Source organism: Ciconia boyciana, chromosome 9 (assembly GCF_034638445.1).
Source record: "Ciconia boyciana chromosome 9, ASM3463844v1, whole genome shotgun sequence".
NCBI classification, from domain to species: Eukaryota; Metazoa; Chordata; class Aves; order Ciconiiformes; family Ciconiidae; genus Ciconia; species Ciconia boyciana.
The window spans coordinates 481,181-495,686 of NC_132942.1; the positions used below are offsets into that span (position 1 = coordinate 481,181).

Consider the following 14,506-nt stretch of genomic DNA (forward strand, 5'->3'; position numbering starts at 1 on the left):
CATACATGAACACATAAAGTGACTTTCTGTGAAGAGTGCTTTATAAAATATCATCTCTTTATTTCACATCTTGTTTCCTGGGATGGACTTGAGATACATAATAGTACTTAATCTTCAGCCTTCGCTTCTGTGTGATGCAATCGGAGCGAGCCAGCATCTCTAAGCAGGAAGGCTTTGCATTGCTTGCAGCCCAGACCTGGATTTTTTTTTCCACATCCAGAGAGGGTATTTTGAATAAAGAGGAAGATCCTGGAGTGGAAATGAAAAGCTGCTCTCTTCACTGGCACGGGTGTTTTGCACCTCTTTGGTATAAATGCAATCGTGCCGTCATCTGCCGATGACAGCAAAATTGGAAAGACTGCAGGCAGATGATGAAACCAAAGAGCAAAATGACCCAATGCTCCACACGAGGCAACAACAGCAGGCAAGAATGGTGAGTGGTTTGGGCCTAAACCAAAAACTTGTCTGTCAAGTAATTAAACAGCAGGAAAACAGGGGGTGTGAGCATCAGCAGCTTACCGCATTATTTCCTTCCAACCTGCCCTCTTGGTACTGTGACATTTTCCATCGCGTGCGCCTGAGCAGGCCGCGGCAGAGCGAGTTTGGAGTGTACTTAGCTGTGAGAGATTTCTACCTTAAAGAGTGGGTTGCAATTCAAAAAGTGTGAGAAATACTGCTCTAGATCTGTTCCAGTTCTCTAATGCTGCAGGTTCAACTGGCTATCGGAGTCTGCATTAAGAGCACTGCCTCAGAAGAATCCGTAATACAGCCAAATGTGTTTTCGTTCTATGATTTCGTGTGCACAGCGTGGTTTGTAGGTGCCTTTCTGGCGTCTTTTGGTCACCCCCGGCCTAAAAATGCTGGCTGCCCGAGGGCTGAGGGAGCGGAGCCCTACAGGCGTTGGGGCTCGGGCTGCTCTCGCCCGCAGCGGCAGCGCCGCTCAGCAGCAAGGGCAGCGGCGCGGCGGCGATCTCCCGGTGCGGGAACTCTTAGGCTGCGCAGGTCTCGCACCGGGAGAGCAACGGAGTGTAAAAACAGGAATCGCCTCAAGCTCGTACTTCGCTGACCTGCTGGCGCGGCCCCGGCCCGGCCGCTGCCGGCTCCCCCGGCGGGGCAGCGCTCTCGGCTGCGGCCGGTTCCGCGCCGCCGGCGGCACTGGCAGGCCGCTGCGGAGCCCCGCGGAGCGGAACGGAGCGGGCTGGGGCAGCGCGGCGCCTCCCTCCCTCCCTCCCGGCGCCCCTGCGGCGGGGCCGCCTGCCCGCCCGGCGCGGGGCTCGGGCCGCTGCGGGGCGGTGGGTCCGCGCCTCCCTGCGAGGACGGGCGGCCGAGGCGCGGGGCTCCGGGGGTGTGTTCGCGGGCAGGACGGCCTTAGTCAGCAATCCCGGCCGCGCCTCAGCCGATGCAGCGGCGGTGCCGCCCGGGCCGGAGCGCTCCGCTCCGCTCTGCCGCCGGGGCCGGGACCGCCGGGCCGGCAGCATGGGGGCCGGCCGGCCGGCTCTCCCAGCCAGGCAGCCCCAGCAGCGAGCCCCCGCCGCCTCCGCCGTGTAGGCTGCCTGGGCACCGGCGAATCCTGATGGACTGAGGAGGGGTCGCGTGGCGTTCTTCTTTATTTTTTTGGTGGTTTTTTTGGCTTTGCCCGGTTTCAGTTCCTTTTTCTGTTTCGCTACGGGTTGGGAAGATGAAATGCTTCTCGCGCTACCTGCCTTACATCTTCAGGCCGCCGAGCGCCCTCCTCTCCGCCAGCTGCCACGCGGAAGGTACGCGCCGCGGAAGGTACGCGCCGCGGGGCGCGGGGGCTGGCGGGCAGAGCCCCTCCGCGCCGGAGCCCCTTCTCCTCGCGGGGCGGGGGCGGCTGCGTCGGGCTGCTCTGTATCGCGGGAGGCGGCAGGCTGAGGGCTCGGAGGGCGCCTGAGGGCTTAGGCGAAAATGCCCGTGTTTACTCCCGTCAGCGCTTCCTGGGCGACTGGTAACTCCGCGCTAACTGTGCGAGTAAGCGAGCAGCAGGACCAGCTTAAGGACGGCTTTCTAGTTATGGTGCTGCGCTTTTCTCAGGTTTATGTAGCTTGTAAATGTGGCCTTTAATTCCTCTGTGTATTCCCAAGAAAATGAAAAAGTCCTCTCTAGCACTGCCTGCGTTTGGTTACCTGAGCCCTCTCCCTCGTTCAGTACAGCCTCTTTTCAGGTCTCGGCAAAACAGCTCTGCAGGTATTTGGGATAAACGAAACGTTCTCAGCAGTGTTTGAACTTTTTATTTTCTGGGTAGGAATGCAAAGTATCAGGTCTGTGTTCGCTGAGACTTGACTGGGACTTCTCCCGTAGGGAGTGCTTATTCATGCTGATTTATAACCCTGTGTGATATGGCTGCGTGTGCGTTGCTGCGTGTGAACTATCAGCTGGTTTTGTGAATCGTCTGCCGTCGTCCAAAGAGTTCCGCGGGATCAAAGTGTCACACACTGCTACTCCCCTGTGTGGGACCACAGCGATTTTCCTCATGCGCCCTAACCAGAGTTAGTTAATGAGGAAGAACACTCTTCCTGGCACCGAGCTTTCTACAGACTCACTCATCTGAGTCTGTGTGCATAGACTGAATTACCAGCCTTATCTGTGAGCAATGGGAGAATCCAGAGGAAGACTAGGGATTTATGCTTACGGCTGTTTTTGACATGATTGGCTTCAGTCTCTGCCCACTGTGTGTATCTAGCGAAAAAGAAACGCTGTGGGGAGTACCTGGCCACGGCTCCCGACACCTTGACCACGAATGTCGTAAGGCTGAAGATACGGAGTGGAAGGGTCAAGCAAGAAGGACTGGGCAGTAGATGATGACACTCCAGGCTAAATTATTGTATCTACTTAGGTTGCTATATTTTAGTCCAAGCAGACAGTATGGACTTTTTTTAAAAAAAAATTTCGTTTTCTCTGAAGTTCTAAGCAGATGAAATTATCCCAGTAGATAACTCAGACTAACTCTGGAGTTCTTTCTTTGACAATTTCTCTGAAGATTTCATTTGTTTTCATGTTGGCTTCAACCAAAGGCACAGCTCCTGAAGATATCCTGAATAAGTAACTTCTGGATTTTTCTACTGGAATAAGTGATTCAATGGAGAAACAGACCTTGCTGTTTTAGGGGAGGTCATATGAGACTACTGAGAGAAAAAAAAAAAATTAAAGAATGCCACACTGGTGTTCTATCTATTCTTCTCCATTGCAAACAATATATAAAGAATGAAACTTGTACAGAACTGTTTCTCAGAGCAATTATCAGATGCATATAATTAACTTGGGGTGAAGCTGAGGTCTGGAGAGTTTAAATGAATCTGTTACAGGCTAAATCACTAGCAGAACCGAGAAGAGAACCCAGGTAAGAGCCTGACTCCTGCCTCAGTCCTCTTGGAGTGGCTAAAAAGGCCAGTGTAGCATGCAAGAACCCTCAATATACGATTGTAGCAAGAGCAGGATCTAGTGTTCGTACCTCCATGCTTTGAAGCAATGAAGTTGCGATTTGGTATCTCTGGTTCACTCTTGGTGGAGTGCAGACTCACAAATGGACAGAACTATTGACGGGGTGAAGCTGCGATGCCGCAGGGACCAGATTCAGTCAGATGCTGCCCTGGTCAGTCTTTCAGCCAGGCTTTGCTCTGCAGACAGACAGAAGGCACAGAACGGCTGAGCCTATCAAAGAGAAAAGGCTCCTCTCCTCCCCCAGCCTGGCAGAGGTGTCCCTCAACCAGAGGAGAAGCTCCTTTGTGCCCCTGCACCACCCTCTGTACTCCTGGCAAAGGTGTTCCTCCAAAGACCCTTCTGATCCCGGCTCTGTCCAGACCGAGACCTGACATCCTGATGTATTCTCTATTACCTCACTGTAAGAATTCTTTTCTTCATTCATCCCAAATTCTCAGAGTTGTAAACAAGAGATCTAGGTCAGCAGAAAGCCTGGAACAGCGAACAAAGACTGTGCACCAAGCTGTAGTGAACCTGAAATTCAAGTACGCTTGTTTATCCTCTTCTGGCATTGCCTATGCAATGGTTGTAGAACGTTGCAGCTGAGCTCTCCTTTATATCCTCAAAAACCAGTTTGTTGTTCGGCTCTGCTTTGCTGTGAAGTTACAGTCCTTGACTGGCAGTGCTCGTGGAAATGATCCAGTGTCGTTATCGTTACTGTGGAGGTGCAGGATTATGGTAATGAACAGGAAGGAGAGGGTGCATCTGGAGAAGGCTGGTGCAAGTGAAGTGCCTTAGGTGGTGCACGTGGTGTGGCTGAGCAGGCGACATGCTGGCTTCTCTTGTGTGACCTGTTGTTGCCATCACACTCCTGATGCTTGTTGTCGTCCAGAAACACCAGTCCTCCTCATACCAAGGCGTGTGGACTAGGATGCAGTATAGTCTAGCATGTGTGTTTTGAGCTCTTTTGAAAATATTGACTACTTGAGCCTTGATAGCACAGCTCAGCGACGCATTCAGACGTGGGGTTGGCGTCGCATGTTGGAATTCAGTCCCACTCAGCAGCACGTAGGAACGCACACTTGTGTCCCATTGACCTTAAAGGTGTGCCTGTAGCTTGGCTGAATAATAGCAGTTTGACAGAATTTGAGCCCACAGTACTATCCTTTGGACCCTGATTGCTACTCCTGACCTGTATTTGAATGAGGAATATTGGTGTAGAAAAGCATTTCTTGATCTATTACTTAAGATGCAAACCAGGTATTTGCGTCTGCCTTGTTCACGCAGTGGCGTGTGCACTGAAAACTGATCCAAATAGATCTTCCGATGTGGAATGTGCGCTGTGGGCTTTCTATCATTTATTATTTGCTGAAAAAGGGTTAAATGACAGAGGGACTGGTGCCTTAACAAGTATATATACATATATACTGACCAAAGTAACTGCCTGGTTTTTTAAATGCAAACTTTTTTTTATTTCTGCAACATGTTCAACTCAAGGATATCAAAGATCATTTAAATCCTTAGCTAAGTAACCTTCAGAAAAAAAGCCTTTGAATTAAGAAAACAATATCCTTTCCTGCAGACGAGGAAGCAAGCACAAAGATGGGAAGTGAGTTGTCTGAGGTCATACAATCGCCAAACTTTGAGTCATGCATGTTTTTCTTCCAGAATTTACACAGAAATGTATTTGTGTGCACTTTTCTGAGCAGGGTTTTAAATGTTGGCTGCTCTGCAGAATTATTAATTCTTTTGGATACTTTAATTGATGTTTAGGCATGTAATAGTTATTTCCTGTCCCTAAAATCTGTTATTGTGCTTAGGAGATCTTTAACGGCATTATTAATTTGACAGGCCAACAACGTGAATAAATAAATTTTCCGTAACTTGCAGATTTTTCCAAATTTGGTTGGCACTGAGTTAGGTTGAAGGTCTTGAATCACTTTGCATTTCACACTGATAAGCGTAGCCCTTCATCGCTGCAGTTGTGGGATCTCTGTGCAATAGTATGTTAGTTTGGTGCAGATACAAAACCACAAACAATACAAATGCGTCTGCTTTCAGTTCACTCCCTAACATTGCAATTGATAGGGATTATATTAATATTAATCTTTATTTGACATTAAATACTTTATCCCATATCTGAATTTACTGTTAAGGTCTAGGTACAATTTTTTAATTGTAACAGAAAAATAATGATGCACATTTGATACTGCAACGCTAAAAATCTGGACAAGACAATGAAAACACATTTAGGAGGTCTATGTCAAAGAAGCACTGCTACTTTCAAGCTAGGTTCAAAACAAATATATGCTATAGGTTTTGTGCTATTTTATTAACTCTAATTACCATAACAACGTAATAAGAAACTTTAGCACTTCTTTCATACTTCCCATGTACTTTTGTGAAGGACCAAAAGAAAGTGTCCACTGAGCGTAAGTCACGTTAGGCCAAAGGTTTGGAGTTCAGTTGTTGCTGTGAGTAGGCTCAGGCAGTGCTGGTATGAGCACTGCGCTCACTGTGTGTTCTGCACCAACAAGTCTCGATATGTCTTGCTTTGAAGAGTCCACCAGGAGCTTGGTATTACTCTGCAGCTCATTCCTGCACATTCTTAATTCATGCAAATAGTTTAGAATTACTGAATCAGCAGCTAATAGAAAGTTATGGCGGTAGTGCAGTACGAGCAGTAGTAGGCCAAACACAAGGTTTGTAATCATTGGTGTGGAGTTCTGATGCTGGCTGGTTTTCTTTCTCATGGGGGAAAAAACAGCTTCACACTGTGCTGTGGATAGATTTCTGTTTGCTTGGGAAATAGAAAACATAGGAATAAAAGAAAACTTCCTGTGTCCAGCATACCCAAAGCTGAGACAGTGCACAACGGGTACAGCAGGTTTGTGTGTGTGGTATGAACGGGGAGGAGCTGCTGCTGATAACGAAGGGCTTTGAAACCCTGCTGTGCTGCGTCCTAGCTGCTGTCAGACGCAGATGTGAAAGGAGCAATGCTGCTCAGATGTGACTCATGTCGGAGAACAACAAGTGGGGGGGAGCACGGGAAGGTCTTGACTCGCAGCTGCAGAAATGAAAAACAAAGGGCTGGCTGTACAATTACCACAGGCCATGATCTGGGACTGAGTTGCGTTGGCTAACAACTCAACTGTCTTTATTACGTTATCGTCGTGGCTGCACTCACTGCCCTCCTGGCTGTGCATCTGGCCCTTCTACTGGGAACACTGGCTTTCCTGGGAGATGGCATTGTTGATGTTTCACCAGCTCCCATCTGTGCTCAGTGGGGCTGCTGGCACAGCAGTCTGGGATTTCACACACTCCTCCAAAATCAAAGTATTGGGTCAAGGCTGGAAGAAAATGTGGGTAATTTCTTAGCGGCATTTTGGAAGGAATAAAAAAAATAGCATTGACAAGTCCCTTGGGAGTCATCTAGCGGGAGCAACTGTACTGATTGGTAGTATTGACATAGTACAGGGATTCTTATAAAAGATTTTAATCCATGCCAGATTTGGTCTGGAATCTCACTCCCATCCAGCTGGTCTCTAGGTTCTTCTAATTTAGCAATAAATGAATGAATAAATCGACTTGAGATTTTTGAATGGGAGGAGATATACAGGAGAAAACCATCATGCCTTATTGCTTCTCCCAAGACTTAAGTGACAATATTTGAATGATTTTAAGTGATAATTACTACAGTTAGCATGGAAACATACAGTCAGATGAGTGGCTGGAGGGCTGGTAAGAGCTAGGGAGGTCTCTCAGATTACCTTTCTGTATGCAGTGGGCTCTAATAAAGCAGATACTTACCAGGTTCTTGTCAAACACGTGTCTCAGCCGTCACAGGATGCCAAATTGCTGTCTTTGCTGGTAATCAGTTCTAGTGCTGAGCTGTCTTCGTGGTTTGTGTTCATTTATCTCTAACAAAACTATCTGCAAGTTAAAATGATTCTGTCTCCACTATGTAGCCTGTAGAAGAATTGCTCAGCACTGGCTTTATCGTGATGTTGTATCTAGTCTCGTTCGGTTAAGTCTCGTTCCTGTCTGAGCCTCTCCTTACAAATGAAGCTTTCCGAACCTCTTATTAGTGTTTGGGGCCTTTTATTTTCCCCTAGTGTGGGATAGCCAGGAAGGGAACTGGTACTGTAACTAAGAAAATCATCCATCCTTAGTAGAGAATGTGGTTTGTATGTTTACTGTATGGCAGCCTGCTGATCTGTTGGCGTCTGTAATGACCTTCAGGCCAATGCTGCTGTTAACTTAAATTCAGTTTGTGCTCTTTACTGCATCTGTGTCCTCCACTGCGATGAGTTTTCTATCCACAGTAGAGGAATTCTGGCTGAAGTCGTGAGTTTCTGTATTGCTGAAAATAGTTGGTCAGGGCTGTGTCAGGTAACACCCTAGACCGTGAAAAATGAAGGTTTGTTAAGGGTTAAGCTGTCAGCCTTTCTCACCTCCACCCTCCTGAAAACTTTATTTTAAAGCCAAGCTGTTCTCGTTTTCCCTACTTTCTTTTCCTCTGGGGAGAATCTTCAATCCTCAGTACGCCTTTTAGTGTTAACATGTAGGGTAAAATTAATTAAAAAGCATGCCCAGGACAAGGAGTTCTCTCTGATGTGGCCAGGTCGGCTCCGTGGGTACGTACATCTGCTGCAGTTGCAGGCAGTTGGTGAAGCTGGTCCAGATTTCCCGGTGGGAGTGGAGCTGAGCCCGGTGGTGCCCGTGCAGGCTGGGCTCCCAGGGGCACACTCGGGGCTCCCAAAAGGGCTGGGCAGGTGGGAGCTGTGCAGCCTTCGTGCCGAGCTGGCATGCTGGGACCCTCCTGCGTTGCCAGCAGAGCTGCTGGCGGGGCGGCAGGCTGTCCGCCTTCGAAGGGCCTCCGTGGGCGCTCCGCGTGTTGTGCTCTCAGCGCTGCTAACCGTCGGCAGCTGCCCTGGTAACACTGCTCACACCATCCCTGCTTCAGCCAGCCGGCCTGGCCTGGGCGTACAGCTGATTGTCCTTCTGAACCCCCACCTTGGGGAGCTGCGCTGAGTGCAGAGCAGCCATATTGCTGAGCAGAGGAAAATAAATGAAAAGGCAGTTTAATAAATAGATTTTAAAAAATCAATGGGGTAAACCTTATGTATTTGAAAATGAATGTTTCTTTCAAGGCCCCTGAAGAATGGCTGGCACCCGTGCCCAGGGGGGCTCTGCCCGAGCTGCAGATGCAGCAGAGGCACAGATGCAGCAGAGGCACAGGGCAGTGACTGTCTGCAGCGAGGGTGGGCACCAGCCTGCGGTGCAGCCCCGCTCCACCCTGCCGCCGGGTACAGAGAGCTCTTGTCTCCAGTCCCCATCATGCTGCAAGAGAGGGCAGAGCCTGCCGGAGTTATCCCGAGGGGACACCAGCATGACCCATGGCTGTCAGCCTGGTCCCATTGTGGTGCCTCCTGCTGCTGCTGTACAAGACGTGAATCTGCGGGGAGCTCGGTCAGCAGCAGTGAGCTCTCGTCCTGCCAGCAGTTTTGGTCTGTCCTGCAGGGAGTTTAAACAGAAAGTGTATCGACATTTGATCTTCAGAAATTACGCACAGTTCCAAATTACAGACTGCGCGTGCAGAGAGCAAGGGAGGGCATGGACTAATTCTGATCTCTGCTGCTTTGTAAGTCACAGCAACTCCTCTGTCTTCTGTTAAGTAGCTCCTGTGTCTCCCTGACCCTGGGGCATCTCAGATTTGACTTCATTGCCTCTGTGGGCAGTGGGAGTCATGCAAAAAGCACAACTGCCCATTACAAGCCTGTCGCTGAACACGTTAGCACTGTGATGCTGCTCGAGTCTGCCAGGCTTGCCTGGAGGACGTGGCAAGTCCTCGCATGTCCTCATAAACCTCCTCATGCTCGGGTGTGCATGGGCTCTGCTCCTCATTCAAGTTTGTACAAACATATGCAAATACATTTTACAAACGTGGATCCTGTGCTCTCTACTCTGTATCAGTATTTTGACAAAGGCTAAGCTAGGAAAGGTCATACAGCGTCTGCTTTGGTAGATGAGGCCTGGAGCTAACTTGGTTCATTTAATGTGATTACCCTAAGGAAGTTAATCTGTTGCTTTAGGAATACCTTCACCTTTAGTTTACTGAAACTAAGTGTTCAGACTGTCCAGTGCCTGATTTATAAATTTCTCAATGTCAAGGTAAGCAAACAAGCACTCAGGTAATCAGTGCTGTTAGTGAAACCAACTTAGCTCAAAATTAAATACTGTTTTAGTGAAAAAATACACTAAATAATGAAACCTATCTTTAAGCAGACTGATTATTTCCCAAATAGCTTGATACTGACAAGATTCGGGGTCCTTGAAAGACCAAAATGTGACTTTCCTTTAAAATAAAGGATTTTGAAGTTACAATAATTCTCAGAGTATTTGTATGAATAGTTCCCTGGCTCAGAAAGGCTACAAAAGAGTGGAGCAATTCCTGTGTTTAAGTAGCCCCGAGGTAACTACCTTCTTGTTTTCTCTGAAGCCTTTTAGTTTTCCATTTTCCTGCCTTTCTCAGTTTGTGCCCAGGCTTTGCATTTTTGCCCAGGCATTTTTGGAGGTTCCAGTGGTGGTGACACAAAGGCAGGGACATTTAATCACTTATGTTTGAGCCAATTTTAAAGCTTAGCTCAAAGGTGCCCTTAAGCTAGAGGGTTAGCTTTTTAGGGGTCTTTAACATGAAAGCTCAGCCAGAGGCACCTTAAAACTAAGCTCTTTGCCTTAGCGGCACCTCTAGGCTAAGCTTTTGGCCTTTGGAATATTTTTGAGTGATGATTGTAAAAAATAAAAATAAATATTTCCTCATACGCCCCAGACAGCGATTCCTCTATGGGTGACCACAGAAGGTGTGTTGAGGTTTTACCTCTTACCGTCTTTAGATGAGTGGAATAGGGCAATTAACAAAGTGAAGGAAAGTCTGCTTGGGAACTGTTTAAAATGTGTCTTGCAGCTCCTGATCCCAGACATTAAACCCTCAGTGGAATTGAGCAGCCACAGGGACCAGCCAGCTGATGGCTAACTCACTGCTCTGGCTGCGCTCGGTCTCTGCACGATGCTTTGCAGAGCAAACCCTGGTCTGGAGGCTGGAGAGCTCTCAGGACGGCAGGACCCCACAGCCAAAATCCTTGGCCTGGCGTGAACCTAAAACAGCCAATTTTCTGTTCGTTCTTTTTTGAAGACTTTAACTTTGTCATTATGATGACCTGTATACTTACCATCAGCCTGTCAGTTTTGTCCCTGCTGTGTTGACCACAAGTGGGTTTATTTTTCTGGTGAGTCATTCCTATGGCTTCGACCTGAGTTAATCAGGCACCGGCAGCTGGGAGCTTCACTGAAGTCCTGAATTACCCTGGATTAAAACCCACATAAATTAAATTTGAAGCAGCGTTAATACTACAGAATGGTATGTGCATTAGAGGTACAGTAAGATTGTGTAAGTATGCAAATATGGTTTGGTGTAACTAATAGTCTATAATTACATGAAGCGAGGTCATTAGTTTAAGGCTGATGGAGGAGAACAGCGAGTTAAGATTGAGCTTTCTACAATAATTGCATTTCCTGATTTAGCTGTTCTTTAATTTCTCAGCCTGAATGCCATATCAACCCTTGCTTTTTAGTGAAGAACATCAGACTTGCTCTAATCTCAGTTCTTACATTTATCAGAACTTGCACCATGTGCAGGAATCCAGCCGCCTAGTCATAACAGAAAATGAGGCTAGTTTTGTGTGGCCATGAAGAAATGGATTGTTGCTAGGGGAAGGAGGCAAATTCCCTATCCAAAATACTAGGCATAATGTCAAAATGAAGCATGGTATGTGGAAACTATTTCTCCTCCCAGTGAGCCTAAGGCCTTGTTTCTGCTACATCCATTTCTCTTCATTCATTCCTGTGTACTTGGAGGAGGTAAATCACACAGCGCTGCCCAGCTCCTCCCGCGGTGCCAGGCGTGAGCGGGGAGATGTGCTGCAGCCGGAGAGAAGGGGGAGCTGCAGGCACGTCTCTGGACTCCTTTAATGTGAGAAATTATAAACTTTGTCCTGACTGGGTATGATGGGGGAGCTCTGATAGCCAGCAGGCTGCTCATGAAATGGCAAGATGCCCAGCTCTACAGCTGCCAGACTCAGCTATTGGTATTCAGGCATATCGGTGGTGCAGGCGGATCGGTTTTCTCCTTTAGGGATGATTGGTGCACCTGCATTTTTGTTGTGGTAGCTCAGGAGCTGCAAGTATGGTTCCTTGGCTGCACTGATTGCATTTCCTTTGCATTTTTTCTTACTCCGTCCATTTCAAGGCCTTTTAGGGAAAAATAACATTTTCATTATTCATAGATATAGACTTACAGGGTTTTATTTTGCTCTCTACTAGCTTCAGGAATTTATAAAAGAGGAAGAAGGCTGCTTCAGCTGTCACAGATACAGAGCTTTCTTCTTGCAGTTACACTCTTTCAGTATAATTTTTTGCCACAGAATACAGTAAGATCCATGTTTTTTGTCTGAATGGTGATGCTCTTGGAGCACTTTCAGTGGGGAAAAAGCGTACAAGCCACTTTGAAAGAGGTTATTGTTTCGTTAAGAACTCAGGTCGAAGTCTCTCTCCTTAATGATATGCTAAATTTTGTCCTTTAAGGGGCAGAGAGTCAAAGATGAGAGGGAAAACTCACTCTGGATGATTCCTCCGTGCTTTGTTATTTGATCACATGCTCCAGCTCTTGGTGTCCCAGGAGGGATGACTCTGGCTCTGCGGAGCCGCAGCTCTTTCCCCGTGGCAGAGAGGGAAGAAGCAGAGATCTCTCCCCAAGCCTTCTCGCCCTGTCACCTGAAGCAGCAAGGATTGCCCAGGCAGGAGGGGACCCCTGGCCCCGGCTGCGGGTGGATGGATGCCCGCAGGGGATGGATGCCGGACCAGAGGCTGCGGTGGGAGGAGGAGGTCGGGAGGAGGCCAGGAGAAGGAGCGTGGCACCTCGCAGCCCAGGGAGGGGGGTCAAGCCCTGGCTTTCTAGCACTCAGTGGCCAGGCACTTGGAAAACCAGCGGCTGCTGCCGTTGTTCCTCAGCCTCTCCCTGCGCTCTGAGAATCCCAGTTGCAGTGTACCAGCACAGGGTCAACCTCTGCCGCAGGAGGTGAACTCTCGGGGCACGCTGGGGCTCATCTCATGCCTTGCGTTTCTAAACGGTACCTACCCCACCGTCCAAGGCACGTAGTGCTGTGGGCCCAGGAGACTGTTACAAAAAACAGACGTTGGAGAAAACTAAAACCTGCCTTTTGTGGTCTCAGCCCCGGAAGAGCCCAGACACGGTCTGTGAGGCGGGGATGCTGCCTTGGCTGTGGCCAGTTTGGGCTGACTTCAGAAGGCAGCTGGCCGGCAGAGCAATGCTGGTCGTTGGGTTGGCGGCAGGGAGCCTCTTCCAGCCGCGCCAGCAGCCCCCAGCCGCAGCGCATCACCTTCCTCAGCTGCCCCGCAACCACTCGGCTCGGCTCGGCTGCAGTCAGGATTCCTCCAGGACCCCTTGCCACGTCTTCTGTGTAAACATCTCTCTTGATTTCCTGCAGATAATAACTACACCTTGACTGGGAGAGATCCTCTGCCCGCTTCCCTGGTGATGCGCTGCTGTCACTCGGCGCCGTGCTGGCTGCCGCAGCTGGAGGAGCAGGTTTGCTGCTCCCTGGTCGGAGCGGTTCCTGTCTGCGCGTACGCTAGGCTCTGAGCCGGGACCTAACTGCAGGCCCCGCTGAAAGCCAGTATAAGCGAGGACAGAGGTCTAAACTGCGCGTGATGCTCTCATCAGTTAGGAGTGGATTTTTTTAATTCTAGCCAGTGGCATTTCTAAACCTCTTAATGCCACATAAAAGTGCTTTGTATCTGTAAATAAGCTCTGATAGTATAAACACTTCTATGTTGAGGCCATGATCCCTCACATGATCTTACACTACTGTAAGTTTACAGCCATAAATGCTACGACGGTGCCCAAGCAGAGTGTTGTTTTTTTTTAAAAAAAAGCGCCTAATAGCTGCTAGGCTCAGACAAGGCCTGAGCTGGAGATCAGCTTTTATTATTACAAAAGTATATGTATTTCCACTACTTTCCCAGGCTAAAACGTGACCTCATTTGTATTCTCTCAAAGCTATTGGGTAGGGAGTGAGATTGAATTTGGTTTTAAATTCTCCTGCGCATGACATTGAGCTGCTATTTGAAAGGAATTAATCTCCATATCCTGCTAGGACCCTTCTGAGCTATCTGAATAAATGGAGTGGAGGAGGTCATTCAGGTTTTGCCTTTGATTCCCTTTGGATGGGCTGCGGGCAGTCCCATGGGACTCGTGTTGAGACCCTGGGGTTGTCTTTGATCAGACTTTGGTGATTATTGACGCGGAATAAGGGTGCTCTGTAGGCTGGCTCGCAAGGCCATACATCTCGGGGGAAGTAAACTGGGACCAGTCTGTCCTTCTAAGTTTTGCTTTTTAGCAACCCCCTCTCCATGCGGGAAGGCCAAGAATGGGAAAATCCCTGACCACAGAGTTCATTATAGTAAGTGGAAGCAGACGTTGAGCTGGAGACGCTTCTGCGGAGTTCAGAGTTTTTAAAGTTCTAATTAAAATGCAATTGAAACAGTGGATCTGGATTAGCGCTGCCAGGCGAGGTGGTTATTAGAGTTGCATGCCGTTTACTTAAACAGCTCGTTCAGGGTGTTGCCTACACTCTCTTCTGAAGCTTTGGTTCTAGGCTTTGAAGCTGTGTATTTTCTCTTAAAAAAAAAAAGAAAAAAACGCTATTACTTGTTTGCTGGAGACAAACTATATTATTTTTTTCCCCCACGAGTCGATATTGCCTCTCTCATTTAAACCTTCCGTCTCTGAGCAGCGCTGGTTCTGTTCAGGAGGTATTACCAAATAACAGCAGCGCTGAGGACTGGAGAAGCTGGGGAGACACAGAAGCTGCCCCGGCCGCTGGGAAGGGGCAGCACCCCATGGCCCTCCCGGTGTCTCTTTGGGCTAGCGAAGGATTCTCGGAGAGCACGCGGCTCTCCTGTGAAACCACTGAAGCAGACCTGGACT

The 14,506-nt window shown here is 48.5% G+C and overlaps 1 protein-coding gene across 2 annotated transcripts in view; it reads left to right on the top strand.

The window, feature by feature from the left end:
* Window positions 1-1,242: 1,242 nt before the first annotated feature.
* Window positions 1,243-14,506, top strand: part of PPP2R2B (protein phosphatase 2 regulatory subunit Bbeta) — a 114,782-nt gene continuing 101,518 nt past the window's right edge. For both annotated transcript variants that reach the window (XM_072873488.1, XM_072873487.1), the window contains exon 1: window positions 1,243-1,757. In XM_072873488.1, the coding sequence (XP_072729589.1) occupies window positions 1,679-1,757 (79 nt within the window). In that variant the 5' untranslated portion in view covers window positions 1,243-1,678. The remainder of the gene's footprint in view (window positions 1,758-14,506) is intronic.